Raw genomic sequence first — 25,448 nt, forward strand, 5'->3', positions numbered from 1 at the left:
CACCTTCTCAGTCTGGAGATCCTGAATATTCCTGCAGGAGAAATCTACTGCGTCAGGTTGTACTATACTTTGGGCACTATAGAAAGTAACCAATAACAGTTGTTTTTTGAAACTGAATAAAGTGGAACCAAAAGGAATGGAGAGCAGACTTACTTATCATCATTTAGTGCTTATACCAGGGAAACATGCTTTTGTATCTCTTTAGCTGACTCTTTTACACATTTCTGAGTCCTAATCCAGACAGCAGAATAAATTACAGTAGGCACCATTCTAGTGTTTGTGACAGAAGAAAAATCCAAATCATCCAAAAACTGAAACAAATATCACTGATAATGCAACGTTTTAAGAAATGAACCAGGTTGCCTAAGAAACTAAATGTGAAATACTAAGTGGATTTAAAGTATTAACACAAAAAGCAGGTATACACATTTTCTACTATTTCTGTTTATAGTATAATTACTGTACATAATTCAGGAGTCCACCAGTTTCCAATTTTCTTATTAATATTACATTTAAATATATTCTTGATTTTCCATCACATTGTCTAGCATGGCTTTCACATATACTCAAGTATTTGATAATTCATACAAATCTACAAAAAAATAATCCTGTATCGAGACAGTGGTAAAATATTCACCAAAAACTGTGAAGGCACTTACAAATGAGCCTTATCCAAAGGATGCAGCACAATGCGATATAGTGACTTCTTCTGGATCAAATGCAGTCAATCTCTGGCAGTGCCTGGTAACCACCTGCTAATAAGCCCTTTTGTTTAGTCCTTTACCTTAAGTAACTGTGTAGTGGGTAGTTAATCTCATGTGGAAGAGCATTCTTTGCAATGCTTCCCATAGATGTATTTTCCTATCAATTCTTCTCATTCCTCTTTGCCGTCTTACCTTAATAGGTGCCTTGCCAGTGATGTTAGCCACCAGGAAGTTCATAGCAATGTCCTCACAGTTCATGTGGGCATCAACCCAGTTTTTAATATCTCCAGGCATCTTGTATGTGTACAGGTAGTTGAAGTACTAAGTAAAATACATAATACAGAATTAATACAATGAACAGCCCACAGCCCAATTTCCTAAACCATTTTCTGTGCCACAAAGGATAAATCACATTTTTGAAAGAAAAACAACCTGTCAGTTTTACAAAAAAGATGAAAAACATTAAAAGAGTATATAAGGACTCACCTTAATATGCTGAAAGATTTCTGTGAACACAACAACTTCATTCTGCAATCTTCTTACATGAAGGTAAAATCCTTTTTTGGGAACTAGGTCCAAGATGCTTCTTATTTTATAATATGTTAATATGAGAGAAAGGAGCAATGCTCGTCCAATTGCTAAAAGCTTATCAATTTCCAAATGTTCTCAGGCTGTTTTTTGGATAGTGGGTTAAGGATGATTTCACTTTGCTTGTGTTTGGGCACAAAAACACGCACAGGCATTGTCTACATTGTCTGCACTGAACACTGCCTACCTTGTGGTAAAACGCAGCTCCAGTCAGCACCATGGATACCTCGTTGGTCCACTCAGACTCATATTTCCACTTGCCCATTTCGTGATCCCACAGGTGCAGCCGACCTGGATAACCCACCAGCCTGTCCGGGAACTCCCGCCACACCTGCAGTCAGACGGAGAGAGAGACAAAAGGATTCGGCTCAGTCGCTAACAATCCCAGCTCTACCCAGCATCTGGAAGCCATCTTTTTCTGGGAGGAAGCAACCTATCTTTTTTTGCAAATCTGAAACAATTTAGGTTGGGGGGTCCTGTGTGGTTCAACAGTTGGGAATGCAGGTTGATCCCTGGACGGAGGACAGTGACAGAATAGGCCTGGCCTGTGTCATTAGCTGACGGACTGTGATGACTCTAATCCTGGCTGAGCCCTGCTAAGGTGAGCACGAGCAGATCTGAGTTATTCCTTGCTTAACACGCAACAGTGACCAGTACAATGACAGAGAATATTATAAGGCATTTCTAAGAAGTCTAATACTGACTTCCTGCTTGACTGTATATAAAATAGCCTAAAATGTTGTTTGCATGAGAAATGTTTAAAACCTTTTACAGATACTATCAGTGTGTCATCTTTCAGGAAATTATTATTATTGCCACATAAATAAGATTCTGACATTTAAAAAAAGCATTCAAAACTACAAAATATATACGAACCTAAAATAATAATTACTCTAGGAATACAATCTAAAATATAACCTAATTGGTCTACCCAGATATAAGAAACATAGCTTATGTATCCATGTTGATTGTTATTAATGCTTTTTCTTTCATGTAACAGGTACAATTCCTAAGATTTTTGTTTTATTTATGAAGTAAATATTTGTTTTATCATCCATCATAAAGAATAAGCTCAGTTAAAACATCAGATTTTTCAAAAGCATATAGCAACAAGAAAAGTTTATATTTTGTGTATTGAGTGAATACTATTTCCTTTAACTGATGTTATCTACCTAATTAATCAGAATGAATCTACTTTAATATCTCAGACAGTGCAAACTTGCTTGCTGACTTAAAGCTGCTGTTGTATTACAAGGACAAGTTTCATAACCATATCTAAGACTGAAAACTTTGGGCTGTCATTTGCAGTACTATCCTGTGAAAAACTTGTACACAGTGTGATCAGAAGTCAGCCCCAGGCTCCAACTAACACAGAAAGGTCATTGTGTTCCTTCCTTAAGCCCAACAATACGGTTAGTAGCACACAACACACACAATCCAAAGCCTGGTGTTTTTCAAGCTGTCCTTGCCAGCTCCGATTTGAGACCAGGACAGGGGCTTATTATCTTAAATTGTTCAAAATTGTCTAAATCGGGCTTAAATGCCTCCAGGTGAGTCCTAGTTGCTCCTACAGCCATGGTCAATGTCAGGTTAGCTTGTCATCATTCCCCAAACATCACACTGACTGCCAAGCTCCGTCAGCTGAAGGAAGATCTTTGTGGAATATAGAGTGGCAGAACATTAAGAGTTATGGATGTCATTTACACTTTCATAAAGGACCTCTTCTGATGTTACGAGGAGTTTGTGGTTTCAGGTTTAAATTCCTAATTTTCACTGCGTAAAAGGGAAAAAAATAATAGGTCTATGAATTGAGCAAAACAAGCCAATCAGATAAACAAGCCAAGTTAATTCCTTTAATCTATGCTAGGGGTAAAGAAGATGAGAAAGGAACACTTCAGAAATAAGAACATTGACCTCAAGACTAGAGAGTACTGTTCCCTTAAGTTTCATAGTTGTCTTCAATCCGAGGCTAGTCTGGGACAAGACAATAACTCAATTAAGTTCAATAAAGCTATTCAATGTGGGACTGGGATGACTTTATAAGACACTGTTCCTTTCCAGTATCCGAGATGGAGACCCCTGAATAAAAATGTATGTCGAGAATTCCCACGTTAACTGTCATAAATTTGAACAGAATATAGGACAAAATCACCTGAACCTACTTCTTCCCACCAAAATGCAGGGAATATGATTACATATATTACAATACACACACATGCACATAATTATCTGGGAAAGGAATCTCTTTATGTACGTTCTAAGATATTACAAGTTGTCTGACCTAGAAACTTCAAGCCAATTCTTTAATGAGACAAAGTAATACAAAATATCTGTACGAATATCTTAACTGTTTCTCAGGTACTGTCTGCAACAACATCCAAGCCAGGTTTGCTCTACTCCGGTCCTCAAGGGCTGCAATCCAGCAGGTTTTATACTGTAGGTCTCTCTAAATCTCAACTTTCTTAAGAACAGGGAATGGCTTACACTTGCCCAATTAAACAAATAAGTTCAATCAAGTAATTAAGGACTCAGGTGAAAAGAAAAAACGGAGACCTTCTGTTTCTTTAGCCAGGGAGTTGTGCACTTCCTGATCTAAACAGATATTTTCCTGGATACACAACTGCCTGGAGTAGAAAAAAAGTCACAATTTCACAGGTTTCAAGCCCTGAAACTTTAATCTTTAGATCAAAATGGATATCAGGTCCTTCTGCAATGTTACTAACAAGTCCTATTTATGTACAGCACTTATACAGAGAACTAAATCCTAGGAGCCACTGGAGTGGTATTGCATAATTTCTACCCTCAACCTGTAAATCTTTGCTTTCAGCGTTCAAGGGCCTTCAGGTATCTACATTCATTAGCTCACTAACAAGGTGCTGAGGCAAGAATTAAGAGAAACGTGAACATAAAGAAAATCCAGACTCATGTTTGATACAGTTTGCTTCTGGACTAAATACTGTGCATAGTCAAATAACGAAGACATTTAGGACATTCTTCTATGCTGTGACGCCACTTGTACTGAATTACCAGTGCTTCTGGGATGAAAGTACATTTAGACAGATTTAGCTTTGTTTACAATCAAAGTTGGTGATGTGCAAAACCAGCTGACATTCAGCTGAATGGTTTCTCCTTTTTCAAACTCAATTGCTTGCATCCTCTTCCAGAAGATATCAAATGGTATGACTGGGGCAGAGGGGGTGTAAAGTGTGCTGTTTGCATCACTCACCTCGTAGCCAAACTGCAGTTCATCTGAGGTCAGCATAATGATGTCATCATCGATGGCCAGGACAGCTTCTGTCTCAATCTCATCATAGGGGAAGAAGCGGTTGCTCAGCTTGTTCTCCTTTGTACGCACCACCTTGAGAGGCACTGAGATCTTGGGCCAAAGGGACTCTAGAAGAGGACCCACAGAGGAAGTCTTTAGATTATGCAGAACTGAAGGCGTCTGATTCAACCATTTACATCTACACTTGACTGCTGTTCTGGATTTTTACAATAAATGTCTTATCTTTAAGATATTTAAAATACATTCAACTGAAAGGGTCTCTAAAACTCACTAGCATGTCAATATTTGAACGGTCTTAAGCTTCTCAGTTGAGTCACACTTGAAGAGAACTCTGGGGAATCAATGCTGTATGGTATTAACTGAGGTGTGAGAATACTGTTTCTTCATTTCACTAAGGTACACGTAAGGTGACAAAGGGGTCTGAAATGAGGCCTGTTTGAAAATTAAGACAAAAAAGTCTCAACATGAAATGTGAAATGTTAAAAATAAATCTTACAGGGAAAATAAAAAGAAGATGAATACAATTTCAAAGGCAAAATAGCAATTTCAGAGGTAAATCTCGGTTAACTAATTCCTGATTGCACAACAGGACACTGCCTTTAAGGTTTACTGCTGGCATCCCTCTGACTTTCTAAAAAAAATAAATGATGTGCTTTGCTCAAGTGCCGGAAGTACTCCATTTTCAAAGATGAAAGCAACTTCAAAAAATGAAAACTAAAATCCCTCCCCAAAGAACTGGATACAGGAATCCCTTCCCAATTACTTTCATGAGCCAGGATTTCAGCGTTTCGATTCCAGCGTTACTTAACAACAGCTAGATGAGAAGGGAAATACTCGAATGGGCTGAGGGGAAGGCGCACTTTGAATGCCAAAGAGAACTGGCATTTACGATCCAGCCTGGGAAACAAAACCTTTCATCTCCTGCACTGCAGCCAAGGCCGACAGAGGCAGCCAGGGGAGTCTGGTGGTTGCAGCCGAGGACAAGGGGATGAGACAGAGTGGCTGGGCAGCGGTTGCCGTTTTGCAGGTCTTTGTGAGATTTGTACAGGCCATAAAGGCTAAAGGAAATTTACACAGCGTTTCTCGAGATCGCAAACGGAAAAAGGAGATCCATTGATTGTTTTTGCTCTAGTGTGGACGAGGGTGTGGGTAGTAACACAAGCTTAAAAAGTAAAATTCAGAAATTAAGCAGCCTTGGGAAAAAAAGATTTCTGATGTTTAATACGCATCTTTAGAAATTAAACCACAGATATTTCCTTTGGCCACCAACTTCTACATTTATGCAGTCATTATTTATATTTGATTTAAATTGGAAATTACTTTGAAGTTAAAATTAATTGCTGGAACATTAGATCCTGTGAGCCAATTTGATCAACCAAAAATAAATTAAAATTGGTTTCATTTGTTCAGTAATGAGACATTACTAAACAACCATCGCATGACGTGGTCTTTGAGTACAAATGAAGAAAAAAGTATTTTTTTTAAAATGTATTCAACAATTTACTGATATTTTCCTGATGAAGGACACACAAAATCCTGTACAATAGCTTTCAACCGATATCTATTCTGGCATTTTATTTAGATTTTGTTCCAATTTTCAATAAAGAAAGAGAAAAAAATACAAAAAAAATAACCTGGAATATCAGAAGAGGATGTTGCTAGCAAGAATTTCAAATGGACGTTTGCTGCATTTTAGCACCGAGTAAACAGCTGTAATTGAAATGGCGCCACAGTTGGAAAACAAAAAACACAAAAGGCTCGCTTCTTACCTCTACCAGGCCAGTATGACTGATTTTCACTATAAATTCAGGTTGACTTGTGAAAATGCCTTATTAATACTAATAGGTTAGTGCAACTATAGCATGTCTAGCTTGCGATCTTTAATCAAAGCGAACAGTGGGCCATTAAGCCACTTCAAAGTGCCCCTTGCTCATAATTGCAGTACTAGAAATCTATGGAGAGGATATATTTCAATTCCTTTCTGCTCTCCTTTTATTCTTGCATGTCAATCAAAGGGCTCCATAAACAACAGCATACTTAATAACCCTGTTAGGTGGATCGTTAAGGCCAGAAGTGCAGTAAATAATGATTAATACCCAACTTTGCTTGAATAACTTCTAATTGGTTATAAATTATTTCAAGAAAACGTGACGGAACAAAGCAAAATGTGAAATCATAATGTTGGTATTTTATTGGTATAAAAAAGATAAAGGAAAACATGTAGATATGCAATATTTAATACCTCTTATGGAAGTAAAAACATTTTTGACAAATGGAACTGGGACTTGTCTATCAACACAATCTATGATTTTAAAAAGCTAAAATGCCTTAGGGTTTAGAGAGAGTGCAGAGAGACCAAAATTGGAAATACTGTCGTGCCAAAAAATATGTTTATTAAACTGATTTTTAGATATAAAACATTAGTGGAGCTGAATCTTTCTTTACTTAGAATAACAAAGATCTCCTGGGAAATTGGTGCAGTTGGATATCTTAAAGATCTACAGTGAGTGGAAGTGTGTGGAGGATGGGAAGATTCAGGACAGACAACAGGAGTTGTCATTGTATTTCACTGGATATTTCAGTTCCTAGATTGTGGGAGTCTGGAACCAGTGTCCCTTGTTGATTTGTGGAAACTGTTTTTGTAGGATTCTTTCAGAAACGGGTCAGTTTAATTCTTGGAGCATTAAGCTAATAGCAACCAAACAAGCAAGATGAGCCGATTGCCCCGTCATGTTGGTAACCTCTTTTGCAGACTCAGACGGCTCGATGAGGGTGTCCTTTCACGAGCCAGTGGGAGCTCAGGGAAGCTCACCTTCGGGGGGACTCTTGTTCTGGTTGTTCCACACCACGAGAAGCTTGGCCAGGCTGGGGACCTTGGAGATTTCGGTGATGACGCGGAAGAGGCTCTCGATGCGGTCATAAGTGAGCACCACGGCGGTGAAGCCGGGCGACCGAGGAGGGATGAGAGGAAGGAAGAGAGGGCTGTTCACGCTGGACCACTTCTGAGGAGACCGGCAAGGAAGAGAGACCAGCTCTGAGAAAACGGCACTTGATTAAAAGGCTTTCTATTGATAGCGCTCATGCTGCGTGCATCATTTTTCTCTAGCCTTCATTCCTATCCCCTTTCAGACAAACAACTTATCTGGCTTTTACAATCTAAAACCAGTGCCTAAACTCATTAATGGTTCCTTTAACATTTGATTTGACTCTAATGCCAAAACCAAGCATAACAGTTAATGATACTTGGACAAAGACAGGGGGAAAAACAATTTTGATAGCATGTGTCAGGTTAATAATCTGGTCGGAAGGAGTTCACAGTGACCTTTCAGCTTTGCCAAACCATTGCCTAAATCTTCCTCCTCTAGGCTAGGGTTACATTGAAAAGCAATAAATTCAAACGAGCAGTCTTTATGCAGGGATGAAAGCACAACATTTCCATTCTGCAATCACTGTGAGTGCCCCGCTTAATAGTGACTACGATGTACCCCAGCTTGTTTGTAAAACAGAGTGGCCTGGAACTTGACAAGCAATAAACCTCTTCCTCCACTGAAACAGACACTGAACTGCCTGCCTGTTTGATACTTAAAGACCCTTGACTTAACCATAGGAAAGAGCGCAGGGTCTCCATTTGGAACCCAATCTTCACGTTGTAAACCCTAAGCACTAAGCCATAAAATAATAGTGTTTACTTGAAGGGAACCTACTGAAATGTGGCCCTTTGCCTTTTAACTAGCTTTGTAAAAATGAAGTGGCCAAGATTAAATGAAAATAAGAACAGCGCAGAGATGTACCTTTTGAATGGTCCTTAGAAAGCTGTAAAATATTCTGTCCAGGTTTAAATGAGAGTCTGTAATTAACGCCATAGCAAACAGCGCTATTACTGACAAACAATCTTTTAATTCTGCATTGTATGCCACAATCAATATGGTACCTGTCCTACTCTAAACAGAAGCACAGTGTGAGGAAAAAAAATCCAATTACATTAACAGATTAATTGATTAAAATAAAGCGCTCATTCATTAATTCCTGTGATTTGTTAAACTCAGGTATTACAAGTATTGTATTTTTAATAAGGGAAACAACGTGTGGAAGACCCAGGGTTAAAGTTCATGCAGATGCATATGTGTGAGGATGTAAAAAAAGATAACTGTAGCTACTGTTATGAAAATTATCAAAAGATTAACTTTTGCCATCTTCTCGGATCTTGAGTCTAAGCGTGCAGCGGAGCAGGCCGACAAAGCAAATCAGCTCACAAACACAGTCCTGAGTCAAGTCTGTGTGCACACTGTTCAACCGATGAGGCTGCTTGCAACTTCCGTGGAGACCGGTTCAGCAGCAGAGTGGAGCAAGCGAAGGGGGGACTGCAGTTTCACAGACAAACCGAACCCGAGACCACACACCGTCTTGAACTTGGGACTGCTCAAAAGACAGTCAATTTGTAACGGAGAAATCACAGAGCTCATGTAAAATTGTGGGTTCAAGCTATTCATATTTTCTACCAGCTTCCACCCACCAAATCAGCCTTGGTGGTTTACCAGCTGTCTTAAAGAGTCTCAAGTGCAAATCCAGCGTGGTCGGTTGTCATGGAGATGGCTATTAAGAACTCTACATCAGTGAACTGGTCCTTCTCTTAAATGTCTTATTAGTATATATAACATTCTTTGAAGTGTCTAACAATATTAAATGTACATCAAAAACAAACATTTAAAACATGTTATATTTGTTGAAGTGACTACCACGGTTTGAAAGCACTGAGGTGCAGCTACGCCTGGCACATTTAAAGGGAAGTGAATTGAATGCTTAATTTGGTCCAAGCAATAGTGTATGCTAGAAATAGTCCACGTCAGAGCAGTCTGACTCAGACACCCTTCACTACACATCAGTTTTGCTTTTGACTTGCGTTCACCAATGTTAAAAAGGAACATACTGCACATGATAACATGACACTTGCCCGCGAGACAAAGCTTTCAAGCCTTTTCCTATAGGCTGTCAATACTTCAGTGGAGCGTGTAAACAACGACATTTTTAATATTAAACGGCAATTTAAACGTATGCCGAACAGTTGTACGGGTGAAACTCAATTCCACTCTTGTTCTTTTGCCGACGCCGATGTGTGCGCTTTTCTACAGAAATGCATGAAACTGTTATCATTTCCAGAGTGCTGTTTTGTGGCCACATATGCCGGCCCATTTGACTGAAACAAAATACTCCTGCCCACTACAACTCTTTTTTTTCTAAGCCTCAGTGTCAAATTCAGGGGAAAAAATAACATTTTCTTTTAGATGTAACTGCTAGAATTCATCTAATTACTGACACAGCAACTTGTAGTTATTATATATATTCTTTTACCTCCACCCTGCTAATTTCTTTTGCGAAAATAAAAGAAACTCCACACATTCATAACCACTTTCTCTCATATAACAGCCATGTGTCACGCTGTGATTCTGAAGTTAACTTAACGGGTTGACTGACAGAGGGAGAGGAAAGGCCGTTTCATGTGGCTTTGGGTTTTGGCGTGTTTTTCAGTCAGGATCATGGAAGAACAGATTTGGGATTAAATAAAAATGGAATGCAGATGACAGCATATTAAAAAAAAAATACTTTAAATTTCCAAACGCAAAATACACACACAATTTTCTCCCCGCTTGATCAACAGCAAATGTATATAATGGTAACATGTCAACAACAAGTTCGGCTGAAGGGAAGGAGTAGAAGGCATCTGTGCATTTCTAAGTGCCGAAAATGAGCAAGATTTACAGTATACAGCTTCACTGGCTTTTATATCACTACACTGGAGTTAAGTTAAAATATTCTTGGACACTTGACACTTATTTAACAGAAAGAAAATGTGAAATTCACTAAGGAAAAGCCAAACTGAAATTACAGAGGTCTTATTATACTGGGTGGATAAGGATCTTTATTTCCATATACCAAGTATGTTACAGCACGCGTTAAATGTAAAAATAAAGGTCTAGGCACAGACTATTAATGCTTGAAAGAGCTGTACTCAAGTAGTATGGCACTCACTCAAAGAGTAGTTTGTACTCTATGGTTCAAGCATCAGCTGCAAGCAAAGTTTTCCCTTTCTTCTGTCTTTATCATCACTGCTCTTCCTATTCTATTTCAAACATTTCGATTCTGGTACAACTAATAAACGTGTTAGATTCATAGATGATACAAAGATCAGTAGTGTGGTAGATAGCAGCAGTGGCACAAGCAATACAAGAGGACTGCAATTTCTGCATGAAGCAGAACCGGAATGTCACACACAAAATGAGTAGTAATGGATTAGAAACAATGACAACCAACAAAGATCTCGAAGTTCAGGCAGACATTCTAATAGACTGTGCAGAGATATAATAATAAAAGGATGATTACAGCAAACAAAATGCTTTGATATATTAAGAAGGTTAAGTTTTAAATCTAGGAAATCACATTCCAATTATACAGTATAATGCATTTGTCAGATCTCACTTGGAATGCTGCTTTTAATTTCAGTTACGTGCTGTAAGAAGGCCGCTGTTCTGGAGGAGAAGAACAAAGTCAACTTCCTCAACAAGTCTAAATGATGTCCCCACTCGTAGAACCACTCTCTTTTTTTTTAAGTGAAGGTGCAAGAGTGCCCAAAGGCGGTTGGGGATGGGTAGGCTTCAGATATCCAGAGCACCCTCATCTTCCTGTGCTATAACAGCCACCATGGTTTGTCAGGCTCACATGAGCTTGCAGTGGTGTCAGTGAGAACTAGCCTGTGCCATCTCAGTTGTAAGGCACATCAGAGCCTGCAGCATGTAAAACAGACAGTGGCTCCACTGGGCATTTTTTATATCTGGCACGGTGCTGGTTTCACTGGTGGCAGTAAAACTTTGAGGGTCTTTTAGTCCTGAATACACAGATAGCATATAAAGCACAACACGTCACAGGCTGGAGGAAGAAGCTGAATTTATTAGAGACTGAGTATGTGTGTAACGCTCGTAGAAATTTCAGACCTCAGCCCCCCTCCGATCATACGTAAGGGTTAATGACCCAACATCGATCTGACCCAGTGCCTCATAAACCAGGAGGGGTCCTTTTAAAGACTGGAGAGAGTGAAGTGAGAGGGGAAAGGACACATTTACTGCTCAAAACTTCTGTACCCACAAACACACACGCACACAAAGAATCTATCCAGAGAAGCAGAAAAGACAAGCGTATCTCCCAGCAGCAGTCAAAGGCTTTTTACATTTCTTCCAAACCTAAATGTGGTTTCAATTATTTCTCCGGTGGATAGAAGAAAAAAAAATTGTGCTTGATTTATTTAGTGCTCTGGTCCAATTCTGCTCAACGTGTTTCCATTGAATATGTTGAGAAAGTATTTCATCTTTCTTCTCATCTTGGAACGGTCAAAGGCCAAATACGCAGCAGAATTAACCTTTTGCAGCCCAACACTCCTTTGATTTCGTTTTAAATACGATGCATGACAAAATAATGTCAATTGTTACTGTTAATTACCAAGACTACTACTTAGAAGTACTGTACTACTGTATTACACTGTGAAATAGTAACATACCATTGTTGGGCCGTGTAAAACGTCAACTATCTCATTAGACGCTCCCAGCAGTTCTTAATAGACTACAGCGTGTTAACATTGGCAGCATTAATTGGTTGCCTCAATCAGCATCTATGAACTCATGTGTGGGAGCAAAATCCCAGAAACAGAATAAGCATCTCACAATAAATCAGTGAAGTAACAGATGAGCCTGAGAGACAGACACTCACAGAGGGTGATTTATCAAGGTTTTTACATCCAAATATGCGGAATGAATTAAAACCTTTTATGAGTGGTACAGTACATAAGAATGTCTCGGTGAGGGTTTTACTTGAAAACTGAAAAGCATTCACAAGGCTGCTACAAAGCCTGGTTGTAGTCTTCGAAGTCAGAAAACGGAAATGTCCTTTGATAAACCAAAAACTTCCATATGTTGCATCTTTTCCCATAAACCATCTCTGACAGACTTGCCCTTTGCTGTGAAGCAGTATACAATCAAGGCCAGTGACTATTTTGAGAATGCTGGCACTTCACAGTGAGCACAATTAAAAAAGAAAGGCACATGTATGGACTGCATGGGGGTGTGTGAGGCACTGTGTGAGGGTTGTTCCTTGTTGTTTCTGGGTGATTAATAGTCATGGAGCGCCAATCTCCAAAGACTGAGTCAGTCTGTCTGTGGATCTTGAAGACTGTGATAACCACAGAGTGATGCGAATCATAAATATTCATTTAGTGCACAGTATCTGTTGTTCCAGCACAGTATATGGCACCAACACCAGAGAGAAAGACACACGCACGTTCATGCTCACACCACAGGCCCTGGCACGAGAACACGGGTAGCCATTTCTAAATAGTACGCAAATAATGTAATCCGGGAGGAGCTAAACTGGCGCGCACATTCATGGCTCACTCCCAATCCAACTGGGGCCACTGCTTGAACTCTACGTCTTTTTAAATAAAAAAACAGAACTGAAAAGATGCAATCTCTTGTATTCAGTCCATGACAGGAGTGGAAGGCAACAAGAATACCACTCCCTCCGGCCCAAAAACACCCCAGGCGTGGAACCACAGCGGGCCACACACCGGCGGTGCCATTCTGACACTGCGGCTGCCAGGCGGCGGCTACAGCCAACATTCGCTCGTGTTGAACTTTGATGACCAACTACAAATGGAGCAACGCACACAGCCCGCGCCAATCTTCATGCTACAGAGGTGTTTGCGACTGGTAACCCAGAAAACCCCACCAAAATGCCAAAAGCGTGTGTGAGTGGGACTTAAACCGCCTCTGGACTCTTTCCTTATCACCCCACCTCAGGCCAACACCACGCTACAGGGCGTTTTCATCTAGCCCTCAACACCATGATAAACTTACAACATAGTTTCACCTCAAAATCCAACAACGTTCCGAGGGTTGCAGTGTGAAACAAGTCTTTCGGGAAATATTGCAGGTGCCAAACAAAAAGATCCCCTGCCAATAGCTTCAATCAGTGCATCTTTGCTGAGGTGACATCAGAGTGTTTTTCCCCTTCTGTAAAAACAGGGGATGAGTTCCGCAGGGAGGACAAACCGAGGGTAATGCAGCAACGTGACTGGCACTTGAGATGCCCAGAAGCATCTGAAGCACTTCCACTACAGGCACAGCATCTTACCACCTGGGGGGGGTCGTTCCACTGCTCGTAAGAGCGGGCGGCATAAGGGTAGATCCGGTCGTTGATGATCTGCAGTGTTGCCATGGCGATAGCCTTCATGGAGCGGAAGTAAGCCTCCCAGAACCAGTGGGCCTATGGATGAAGAAACACGAAGGGGAAAGTAAGAACAGTTCACAATGAGACAATGTCCTCCAAACCTTGCTCGAAGAATGGCCTCAGCCTTGCCTGGGCTGCTAAACATTCTTATTTTCTAATCCAAAGTGACCTAAATTCAGATGTTCGTTAAAACTAGAAATAGTAACAATGCCAAAAAAACAACATTTATACTACATAAATTCAGCATATCCTAACTGAGTCTCTCAATGATAGGCAACATGCGCTTGGCTTGTGGAGTTAAACACCTACATCACCTTCCCTGGGAAAAGGGTTCTCGAGATCTCAAACCTATCCCATGAAAAGCGAGCTCCGTCCCAAAAAACATTACCCTAATCCCATCCTTGTCAGAAGCTGAGCCTATTAGAAGAAAAAGGATGAGACTGGGCTGCAAATATTTCTAAACCAGTGGTTTACATGGGATTACACGTGAGATCCCGTTCAAGCTGTTCGTGCTAAACTGCAGAGAGGACAAGGGAAAGCATAAGGAGAGACGAGGATCAGGAGATGGAAGGAGGAGTTATTCTTGAAGGATCTTAGTATATCAGCATCAAGTGACAAGACTTGGCAATTGATTTAAAAAATTAAACATCCCATAAATTAAAAGGATTTCCTCATGTCAGTTCAAAATTTGCTTTTACTTAATTTCTAATTCTCTCCCCAGTGGACTCTACGGTAGGACTTAAGTCTGAAATATCAGACTTTGGCCACCCTACGTACTCCTTTCAGGTCTGAGAGGCCCTCAGTAAAGTCTCCCTGTAGATCTCAGCAACTGAACGTAAACAGGGTTTAAAGTCGTTTAAAACGTTCACCATAACTCATGTCCCGAGAAACTATTTTGGAGTGCACAGCACATGTAAGCATATTCATTCATTTCAAAAAGGATGAATTCACTTGCAAATGTGCAGTACTCCAGCTCACGATAGCTCTGGGAAGAGGCAGACACCAAATGATTAACAGCACTGAGAATCCAGCGCTGTTACATGTTAAGACTATTCTAGAATTCGAGATTCCGGCTCTCCTCTTAACTGCTGTAGATAAGCAACGACTGCATTGATCAAAGGGATGGAACATTCACATACATACTTTTTACATATACACAATATATAATTCACCATATAATATTGATATATAAAATAAAAAATCACTTCAATATATTAAATATATAATCCGGTGTATCAAAAGTTCAATGGGGGATAGGAACAAAATGCATTACTGTATGTAAAAGCATACCAATCAGGACAGATCAGACACCAACTCACTTTTTAATCCTGAATATTAAAAACATCTGACAAAAATTCAGGTGTCTCCTCACTAAGTATTCAAATCATGTACACCTGTGAATTGGGTGTTATAAACTTTTCCCAATTCACAAAATCCAGGCCAATAACAAACAACAACCAAAAATCAGGTTCCAGAACTAACAGACTGATGAATCAGTCTACTATTAAAAAGGGCCCACTTTACTCCACTCTTCACAAGAAGCATGCTTTGGGAATTATTCTTATAGTCCTTGACATTGGTTCTGCACAAAAAAGGAAGAGCTTTTTCTTCAGATGATTGGTTTATGTCTCAAAACTTCAGAAGTTTAAAGGAGGGAGTAGAACAGCTCAAGATGTCTCACAGATGTAACTTCCTAGGATTTTACCAGGTTCTTGAGAATAAATTTAAATTGTTATAGATTAGGTGATAACTAGCCTTAAGTGTGCTTAAATAATGTGAGACGAAATAACAAAAATGTTCAGAATGTGAGCCCGAGCTTTTTGCTAGGCACTTCCAACACACTCCTGGACAATGCCCGTCTGCCAATAATCCCAGCCCCCAGTGTCCTGGACTAATGAGCCAACTTCCTGTCAGAAATACGCTGTGCAACTCCACAGACTGCAATGTCACTCTGATTTACTGCTCCAGTGAGTCAAGGCTATTAATGACCTCATCAGCAACAGACTGCTTTGGACACCTGAAAAGTAAACCATTACTTACCAAATCAAGGACGTTACTTTAGTGACTATGCTCTCAAAATAGAAAATTATTTTGGCTGATTCACAGGCATCTACATTAACCCATCATCAGCTACTGTACCATTATAACTTTGGAAAACTTAACACTAGTCAGGAACCTTTCTCTTTGGACTAAGCTAAACAAAATTATAAAATATCTAGATTTAAAATAGCTACAAACAGCAATGACCTGGGGCCAAGCATACATACATTGATAAAGAATATACACATTTCAAGATGTATTCCATAGTATTTACTGTACAACCCTATTCACAATAAGGCATTATAATTCTTTATTGCATTTAATCTTCAAAAGAGATCAGAGGCGCCTGGCCAGAACCCTTTTGTGATAAAACATACAGTATGGTTTCCTATATATTGCGTAGTTTTGTCTTTGATCTTATGGAGAGTTCAAAGGTCATGGTCAATGACATTCCAAACAGCTGACTTCAGTTGTGCACACATGAGATATTAGGCTTGACTGCTATACAAACATTTTCAAAACTACAGCTTCTATCACAGATAGATCCATACTGCAAATCATACCATTAATTATGTTATTTAAGAAAAATGTATAAGGGTAGTCTGTAGCTCAAGTTCTAAACTACTGCTACCTGAGTTTTTAAATGTATTATTAACGCAAATACTAGACACTTCCGGTATGATCACCAAAACGTGTAGCCAACATGTTTGTCATTGCTGCAACAAAGTCTGATGGGACTCCAGACACTTGTGAACATGTGACGTTTTGACAGTTTGTATCCTGAAGACATTTTGAAGTCTTGATGGAAAACAAAACTAAGGCTGAACTGTGTTGCTTGGCTCATGAATAATAAAGATACGAGTTTTAACACTGCGGTATGATCTGAGAAGAGACAAACTCCACTCCTTCTCTCAACAGAAAAAAAAAACCCTTCTGGACAGTCACCCTTTTTCCCATCTGCTGAAGGGACAGCCATCAAAGGGAACAGTCAATAAGAATTAATAACCCAGAAAAAAGCACATATATATCTCTGCTAAGAGGCACCATGTCACAAAGCACTGGTGTGTGACCCCAGACACTCTGCAGGAACTCCTTAGGAGCCAAACTGAAGGATCTGAGCTGGCATCTCACACTTCACAATCCTTGGAGACAGGAGACTCTGCTTGTTTTTCGTTATCAGTAACCCACAACAGAGACAAACAATTTTACAAAGGTGGATGTGAGAGTTATATAGCAGGAAAGCCCCAAACCCATTGTTATTTCAGCTACATCACCCAAGCTAAAGTACAATATTGTCATTTCTCTGCTACACAATGAAAACATTGCTGAATTCCTTGAAGCACATGATCATTCACCCAAATAATGTTTTAAAGGGACTAATTAAATTATTCAAAACACAGAATACAAATAATGAGCTACAGGGCTGGTCCCCTTAATACTTTAACTGACAAGAGGCACAATTTAATGTTTTGACAAGTCAGGAAGTCTCAGATGCTAACATCTCATCTGACAGAACATTACTTTGTTCCAAGAGACTCAAAGTTTTAAATACTCATACAGATTGGCGTTGTAGTCCCAATGGAGTACACTGTGTGACCTCACAGCTACAAACCACACAACTATTAGTTGCGGATTGGCGTTCAAAACAATTTACAGAGCTTTACATAAACATACAAAACGGCCCGTCTGCCCTTTCGCCTTAGAAGAGTGATTCTACATGCCATTTGTATCAATGCCAGGCCTACAGTATATAAAGCATGTATGTGCTTTATAGCTTTTCGCGTTTCTTTCTTGTCTCCAGTCCGATGTTTGCCAGCTCATTGAAAGGCACCCTTCAGATCTCCCTGACACATGACAGACAGGCCTGGAAATCCGACACTGCAGGTTTCAAATGCTCGCCAGGGATCACCTTAAAATGGCAAATTGTTTGCTGGGAGTACAGAACCTTCTCCCCCTCCTCCGTCCAGCTCTTTTTCCCAGTCCCACCCGCCGTGTCTGAGGTACAGAGGGGTCCCGGGAAGAGGGGACAGGGAGCTCAGCCTAGGAGATCAAACAGCAAGTCCTGCTCTCCACTCCCAGCTTGCCCTGGGTTGGGTCTTCCTAAGCCCGACCAGCCAGTGCCAGTAAAGAACTTGTTTTCTCCTGGACACTCTTACTTTTTCACCTCTCTGTAGAGAGGGACAGGGGGTCACTGGGAATATGTCACAACCCGTTTCTCTTCACCTCCTGCTGGTTTTATTCATCTCACTTAGCCATTTGCTGCCCTGAGCAAAGAACTGGAACATTAACTTGGGGAAATTCTAACTCTGCAATGAAAGGGGTGGAATGACCAAAAGTGAAAGAATCCAAATAGTCAAACTGACTGTATTTAAAGTTAAAAAAGTGCATAAAGGCATGCATATAGAAAAACCTGTGAGATCCCTAGGGCCCTTAATAAACAATCGGTTTTCCACTGCTGTCACCATTATCTTCTGCAGAGAATGACATGCGTTACCGATTCTATTATCCTCCCATTACTGTCCAGACGAAGCCCTGGGATCAATTAGCTACTAGGAACTGGACAACTGCTGATGAGCCAAATGGCAGCCTCTTGCTGTCTTCTAACCACTTCAACACCCCGCACTGTGCTGCTCAGCATTTTTGAACAGCAATAACGAAGATTTAGTAAGGCCATTCATTTCCAAAGTGTTAACTCTGTGGCTTTGTACCATAACAGTGAGTGGTAAAAAAATAATTCTCTCTGGGTTGTCATCATAAACGATAACAATGAAAGTTAAAATATTTCCCCCCGTCCAGCATGATTTTCTTTGTACCTCAACCGCGCTGCCAAAGAAATAAAAAAAAGAAAAAGAACTGGAATCCCATCGGCTGTACCTGCACGAACAGCACTGACATTCTGTTCCCAACCCTCCAGCTGCTTTGTAACACTGGAGTTCTGCAATGCTTTTAATTGCCCTGAGAAACGCATTGCCACCACATGTGAATTACAGTAATCCCTGCCACATTAAACTCTCAGCAACAGCACTGGCCTATACCTTCAATACTAAAAAAACAAAACACAAAAACAGCTTTTATTTTTATGGAGGGGAAGTGTATTTAAAAAGACTTTCTAATCCCAAAGGGAGTCCAAACGGCTATAAATCACAGAGTGATGAAAGTTTCCTTTCCAACCAAAGGAGGCAAAAAAAGAAAACTCTCCTGCTTGAAACGAAGGTGCCGCCTCCTCAGCCAGCATTCGAGAATTTTACGGGCAAACCCTGCTCCACCAGAAGAGAGGCTGACCTGGGACAGGTTTGAGCTATCACTTCCACTTCTGGGTATTTCGGAGAACTACTGAGACAGATGAAAATAAACTTCACTCTATTTCAGCTTTCGATTTCTTTTTATCTTATCGACTAGTTACATACGTATAAGCAATACATACCATGAGGAAAAAAAGTGTCAGGTACAAGCACTGATATCTTATATACACAATAATAACTCACTTACTGATGGAAAGTACTACAAGAGATAAATGCTCTGCAGACATACATATTAGATATTCTAAATTGTTTTAGGTGAAAAGTAAATGCTGTTGCTGCTTAATTACCAATGCACAGTTTAATAGACTTAAATAATTATGAGTAACCTGGTTTCAGACACGAAGTGCCAATGATACAAGTACAATTTTGAAAAGTGATTGTTTCTGTTGTGACTCTGTATGTTAATGTGGTACATATTTAAGTCCTTCTTCTGTCTGATTTACAAAACACACTGCATCTCAACACGCAATCTGTAAAAAGTTCATAGTGTAGTGTTGACCACTTATCTTTCAGCAGCTGTTAACATTCAGATAAGAACTTTATTGCACAAATTCATACTGGCATGGATTGTACAAATGTTGAAAAATGGCACCCCTCATGACTGTGCTGCTGTAACAGTGCTTTTTTGAAGTGGCCAAAAGACAAAAGGTCACTGCACAGTGAAAAGCAGTCACAAGTGGGGTTTTGTTCTGCAACAAAGAAACGATGTACAGGAATCAAACGAGATTGTTCAGGCAGCCACAGATCTGAATGGCATTTTATTTTATTTTTTTAGGGAAAACATGTCTCCCCACAGGACAGGACCCGTAAAAAGATAACGCAAGAGTTAAGGCTGTACTTAGTATCTCTGTGGTTTGGGAGCACAACAGGCTCGGCAACACATGTGGAGTGATATTCTCTGTGGGAAGTCAGATCAAATCAAGACAGAAATGCCTTCCCCAGCTGGACAGTCAAGACTGAGTTGTGTGCGCCCTCTTCTGTGCATTTTAAAGCATTACAGTCCTTAAAGTGCTCTCTCCTCAACACCTGCACATTCAACACTTGTAGTATTTTAGAATGTAGATAAAATAGCTTGTCATGGATTAATGCGAGCATGTGTGGAATGATTCAGAAAGGAAAAATCATCTAACTCCTAAAAAAAAAAATTGTCACCTACAAAACAAGCAAACCTGTGCTGTTATCTTTCCTTTTGGCGTGTCAAGATTTTTTCAGATTTATAGAATTAAAACTGAACAGAGATCCCGATGCTGGGGTCAGCCTTTAGGATGGTAACTATTTAAGAAACATGCAAATAAGAAAACAGTTAAATATCAGAATGTTAGAAACCTTTTTTCAGCACAGCCTTGACAATAGTCCATGGTATGAATTTAGCAAATGCCTCCTCTAGAGCTGATCACACTAACCGAATAAGCCTGTTAGGACTCACTGAGAACAATGATATTTATACCTTTGAATGCAATCTGTGCAACCTCCTCCCTAACACAGCACAACTACATACATACAGTATCACTGCCCTGGCCTAAGCTGGGCCCAGTTGAGGTAGGAAGCTGATGTAAGAGGACAGCTCCTCAGAGTTGAACCAGATGTGCTTGTGCGTGGAATGATGTTTAATAGCTATACAACACCCTATTACTCCAGCAGAAGATAGGCTTTTACAAGGAGTTAGACGGAAACATGGCACCTAATCATCTCACTGGGATTGGAGAAAGTCTTCTTTAACCCTCTCACCCTGTAAAAGACTACAGCCCTTCGTCTAAAAACTGGACAGATCATCATCCATTAGGGAGCTGTTAAAACATCATTGGCCATTTTGGTTCTGCCAGGTTGCTGGTACACATTTTAAAAACGTAATAAGGTGGAATGTGCATATCCCTAACCTGTGACATACTGTAGGTTGTCAGGACTATGAGTAAAGAGAGCTCAGAGATTCTTATTTCCTACTGTCAAGTGTCAATTATTTAAAAGTAATGTCCTGAGTAACTTTCATTTAATCAGGCAAGACATCTCAGCTTGTAAACTTGCGCAATGATCGCTATATAAACATTCACATAAAAATGCATCGGTGATTCTTAAATGACATCTCTGGTTCATACAGAGTCGTATTTTATTCTACCCAGACACCTTTTTATTGTTTCCCAAATTAATTTTATTAAATCTTTTTACAGCATTGGGATATTAGCAATTCCCAGTTTTTTTTTTATTGTGCTCCCTTCATTTAGCTCAGTTTCCCCCCCCCGATACGCGGAACACTAGTTGTCATGCTACACCTTCTATAAAACACAGTTTAATGTTTATACAACTCTACAGAGACCCCTTAGCAAGCATTAAGCATACTTTCAATGACAAACATGCTGACATGAACCCTTTCCCCTAGTCACACAGCATTGTAGTTAACAGAGGTTTGTCTAAATATGGGAAGCATATCATCCTGAATAAACCTTTAGACATCCAACGGAAACTGATAAGAATAAAAAGTTCTGAGAGTGGCTAAGTGTTTTGGACTTCAAGAACGAAACAGTTCTGTTTGGGCTAAAGACTAGTTGTTTGAAATATCTGTTTGTTAAGTTTAATTCAGAAACAGTCCTGCTGTGACATGGAGAATGAAAACCATCTTGAATTCTTGAAGGGTTTCTGAGAGGCTTTACTTGTTGTTTATTGTAACTAAATTAAGCTAACTGACTGAAAAGGAAACAGTGAGGTAAACTGGCCCACCATTCGCAACACGGATACGATGGCCTTGAAGGGTCCAGTCTAAAACAGTCAAACATTCTCTGCCTAGATTCACGACAGAGATTAAAACAGAATTAAAACTTAAAACATGTTTGCTTTCCCCAGGAAAGCCTTTCACAGAGTGACCCTATGCAGTGTCCTAAACACTGGCAGGTACTGAAGTCCAATGATGCCATGACATGGTATGCCTTGAATTAGCCATGGGTTCAGGCACTGAGATCCCAACTGATAGGCAGAGAAAATGTATTTCCAAACCTTTAAAAACCCTTGACCAATTTTGAAGTGAATGAAGTTTTGATTTCAATTCAAACAGTAATACACACCCAGAAGTAAACTTTGTTAATAAACAGATTGGGATTAACGATTAATAAAGCAACTAAACCAAAAGGAATTTAGACCTAGTTGTGTTTTAGCCAAGTAGATGTTTTGGAAAAACACATGAAGGTCAAAGTCTTCTTGTCTGAATACATTTTGGAGCTAGGCAGTGGTTATTTGAGATACTGAAGTAGATTGAAGTTGAAGTCGAACATCTCTAGAGAGAAACAGACAAGAAATCAAAAGGACTGGCCCTGGGTACTGGGCAGAGGTTTATAACCTCTTCTGGCTTGGAATCATCAAGAAATCACTCTCTCTAAGAATCCTCAATTGAACCATAAAGTCAAATTCAGTTTTACGGACATTATAAATAATGCTACTATCAATAAAATAATTACAAGCAGAACTGCAGGTATATTTCAAGCACTATTAGGGTAGATCCATTCCTGGAGATTGTTGAATTTACAGATTATTTGTCATGAATTACCTAATTATCTTTGCATCTGGAGATTGCTGATCTCACAGGAATACCAAGGGCTAAGTTGTGATCCAACTCTCAGTCAATAATAAACCTACCTGTCTCTGCATTTCCTCCACCTGTCTGTGAGGGATGCTCTTTAGAATGGTGTACATCTCAGGCAGTTTGTCTTCTGGAATGACCACTGATGCTCTAAACAAGAAACACACAATAGTCAGACCTGCATCAGAACCAGTATTCTGTGTTACCAGTTAATTAATGACTTTCAGAATATTCAGCACAGGAAAAAAGGGGTACAGTATAAAAAAACGCACTAAGAAAAAACAAACAACTATATAAAATAGAAAAAAAAGACTCTCACTGCACAGCATTTCACACCTGATCTTATCTTATAGTTTTAACTTCATGTCCATCTAAGCAAATTTGTACAAAGCTAATCAGGGCCTATAACTGGTTTATGAGAATATCTGGCTGGGCTTGCTAAACATCACTCTTTGAATACTCAAAGAGTATTGCATGTTAAAACAGTTAAAAGTCTTGGAAACACAGAAGCATTCTGAAGATCAGACCTTGAGGGTTGAATGTTCAGGCCGACATTTTGCTATAAATCAAAACGTTCTTAACAGTTGTCTGCAGGTCATGAAATCTGTCAATAATGGCCACGTGCAATCATTTTGGGACCTTATCAAATCAAAACTGAACCAGATGCTTTGCTTACAGAGAAATACGTTACAGTTATTAATCATATAGTTCTAACAGAATACCTTTTTACTCCGACATCACCAATGACTTCATTTGAACATTTTGCATTAAGTCATCTTCAGAACTGCTGGTGGTCTTCGCTTTAACTCAATATCAACTTTTACAAAACATCTCCAGATGGCACGCAGACCACTCTCTGCCCAGAGAATGGCCTCTCACTGTCTCAGCTCCTCTGTGGCAGGCACTGTGTCTCTGTGATGATAAGGGGGTGCAGTATACCTCTTCCAGTCTAGGACCTCTGAGAAGGGCAGAATGTAGGAGTCTGCAATGATGACAGGGACACAGCCAGCCTGCAAGACGTCACTGAGCGCAGCCTGTCCAAGCCGAGCTCCCCGGAGCACCACACAGAACGAGGACTCCTGGCCCAGAGCAGAACGAGAGCAAGGTGAAAGTTTAGGTCTGTGAGGAACTAAAAGAACATCCTATAATTATCTGAAATCATCCATTTCTAACCCACAGGGCCTCAAATCAAAATGAAACAAAAGCAGTTTCAGTCTCCTACTACTTACTAGATGCCTTTAATAATAATAATAATAATAATAATAATTCCTTTTCTGAATACTCCACTCAAAAGTGCTTTACAGATAATGGGGACTCCCCTCCACCACCACCAATGAGCAGCCCCAACTGGATGATACGACAGCAGCCATAGTGGGCCAGAACGCTCCCCACACACCAGCTCTCAGTGGGGAGGAGAAGAAAGTGATGCAACACCCTGGGATTATTAATGATGGCAGAGAGTCAAGACCTCGGTTTTACATCTCATCCAGAGGAAGGTGCCTTTTTCACAGTATAGTGTCCCCATCATCATCATACGGGGGCAACAGAATCCACACAGACTGCAGGATGAATGGCAGCCAACATCCAGTATCTCAGTGCGAATCCTTCAATTTTGAAGTGCAAAAGATAAAAACCACATATCTTCTCATAAAACGTTTTTCTATGCAGATGTGTCTTGAAAATAGTTAGCTTAGAAAACCAAAAATAGAATTGACTACTTTTGTTATATACGCACCCAATTAGGAATCGCCAACTATAAGATTTACATATCCTGGCTAACAGCTATAAACCCTGTAACCACATGCAGGGCAGAATGAGGAAACGGAGGACCCACCTGCCTTCAAGTCACTCAAATTTCAACACGTCTCAGGCTACACAGCCCCACACTGGAGCCTCAGCACTGACTACAGGAGAGGCACGTATCTCAATAACGGGACCGCAACTCTGCGAGTGCCCAGGAAGCTGCAGGGAATCACCATTTGAGGAATTCTGGTCACAGCTTGGTGGTGACATGACCCAGACTGGGACCCACAATGTCCTAGAAGTTTTTAAGAGGTACAGTTTCCAACAGGTAACCTAATGCAGACATAATCTAAAACACTTTACATTGAGCGGAGTTCTGTTTCAAACAAATTTTGTTTTGTTTTGTAAAATTGATTACATTGAACTTATTGAATTAATTTCAATCCAACTTTGCAGAAGGGTAGATTCTCAGATAACAGTCATGCTTATTTCATACTCGGTGTTGCAAAAACGAAAAGAAACATGCAGATCGGTGAATCGATAATGGTGAATAAATCTTTTGATGAACTCGTTCTAGTGCAGGTGAGGGGGTTCTCGTGGGTTTATCACGCCCTCTCCTCCAGAACAGCTCTCATATGCGTGACCACAATGCCCTAGCCCTCCTGATAACCACACTTCCTGTCTAGACAAGGCTGGATTAGAAATATGCATATGCTACGGTGGAGAGATCCTGAACGACACTGTTCAGGCATTCCAAAGAGCAGCACATTTCGGGGCAGCACAAGGAAAAGAACACTAGACACTGAGGCAGAGACAAACTACAGAGCGCCGAGTTAAAGCCTAACTGTTTTTCCCACTAAATAAGCACTCTACAGGAGCGGTACAGGCTCCGACAGTGCCCTGTTCTGCTGAGCTGGTGTTTTCAGGTTTCGCTTAATACATTCTGTAGC

At 40.1% G+C, this 25,448-nt stretch overlaps 1 protein-coding gene across 1 annotated transcript in view; it reads right to left on the bottom strand.

Moving 5' to 3' along the window:
* The window catches only part of ext2 (exostosin glycosyltransferase 2), a 38,517-nt gene that overhangs the window by 4,113 nt on the left and 8,956 nt on the right, over positions 1–25,448 (bottom strand). The window contains exons 7-13 of the mRNA XM_006642479.3: positions 23,695–23,834; positions 22,812–22,905; positions 13,753–13,884; positions 7,391–7,580; positions 4,519–4,685; positions 1,480–1,623; positions 897–1,025 (exon numbers count right to left, since the gene is read on the bottom strand). Of these exons, the coding sequence (XP_006642542.2) occupies positions 897–1,025; positions 1,480–1,623; positions 4,519–4,685; positions 7,391–7,580; positions 13,753–13,884; positions 22,812–22,905; positions 23,695–23,834 (996 nt within the window). The remainder of the gene's footprint in view (positions 1–896; positions 1,026–1,479; positions 1,624–4,518; positions 4,686–7,390; positions 7,581–13,752; positions 13,885–22,811; positions 22,906–23,694; positions 23,835–25,448) is intronic.

Source organism: Lepisosteus oculatus, chromosome 21, assembly GCF_040954835.1.
Source record: "Lepisosteus oculatus isolate fLepOcu1 chromosome 21, fLepOcu1.hap2, whole genome shotgun sequence".
Classification (NCBI taxonomy): Eukaryota; Metazoa; Chordata; class Actinopteri; order Semionotiformes; family Lepisosteidae; genus Lepisosteus; species Lepisosteus oculatus.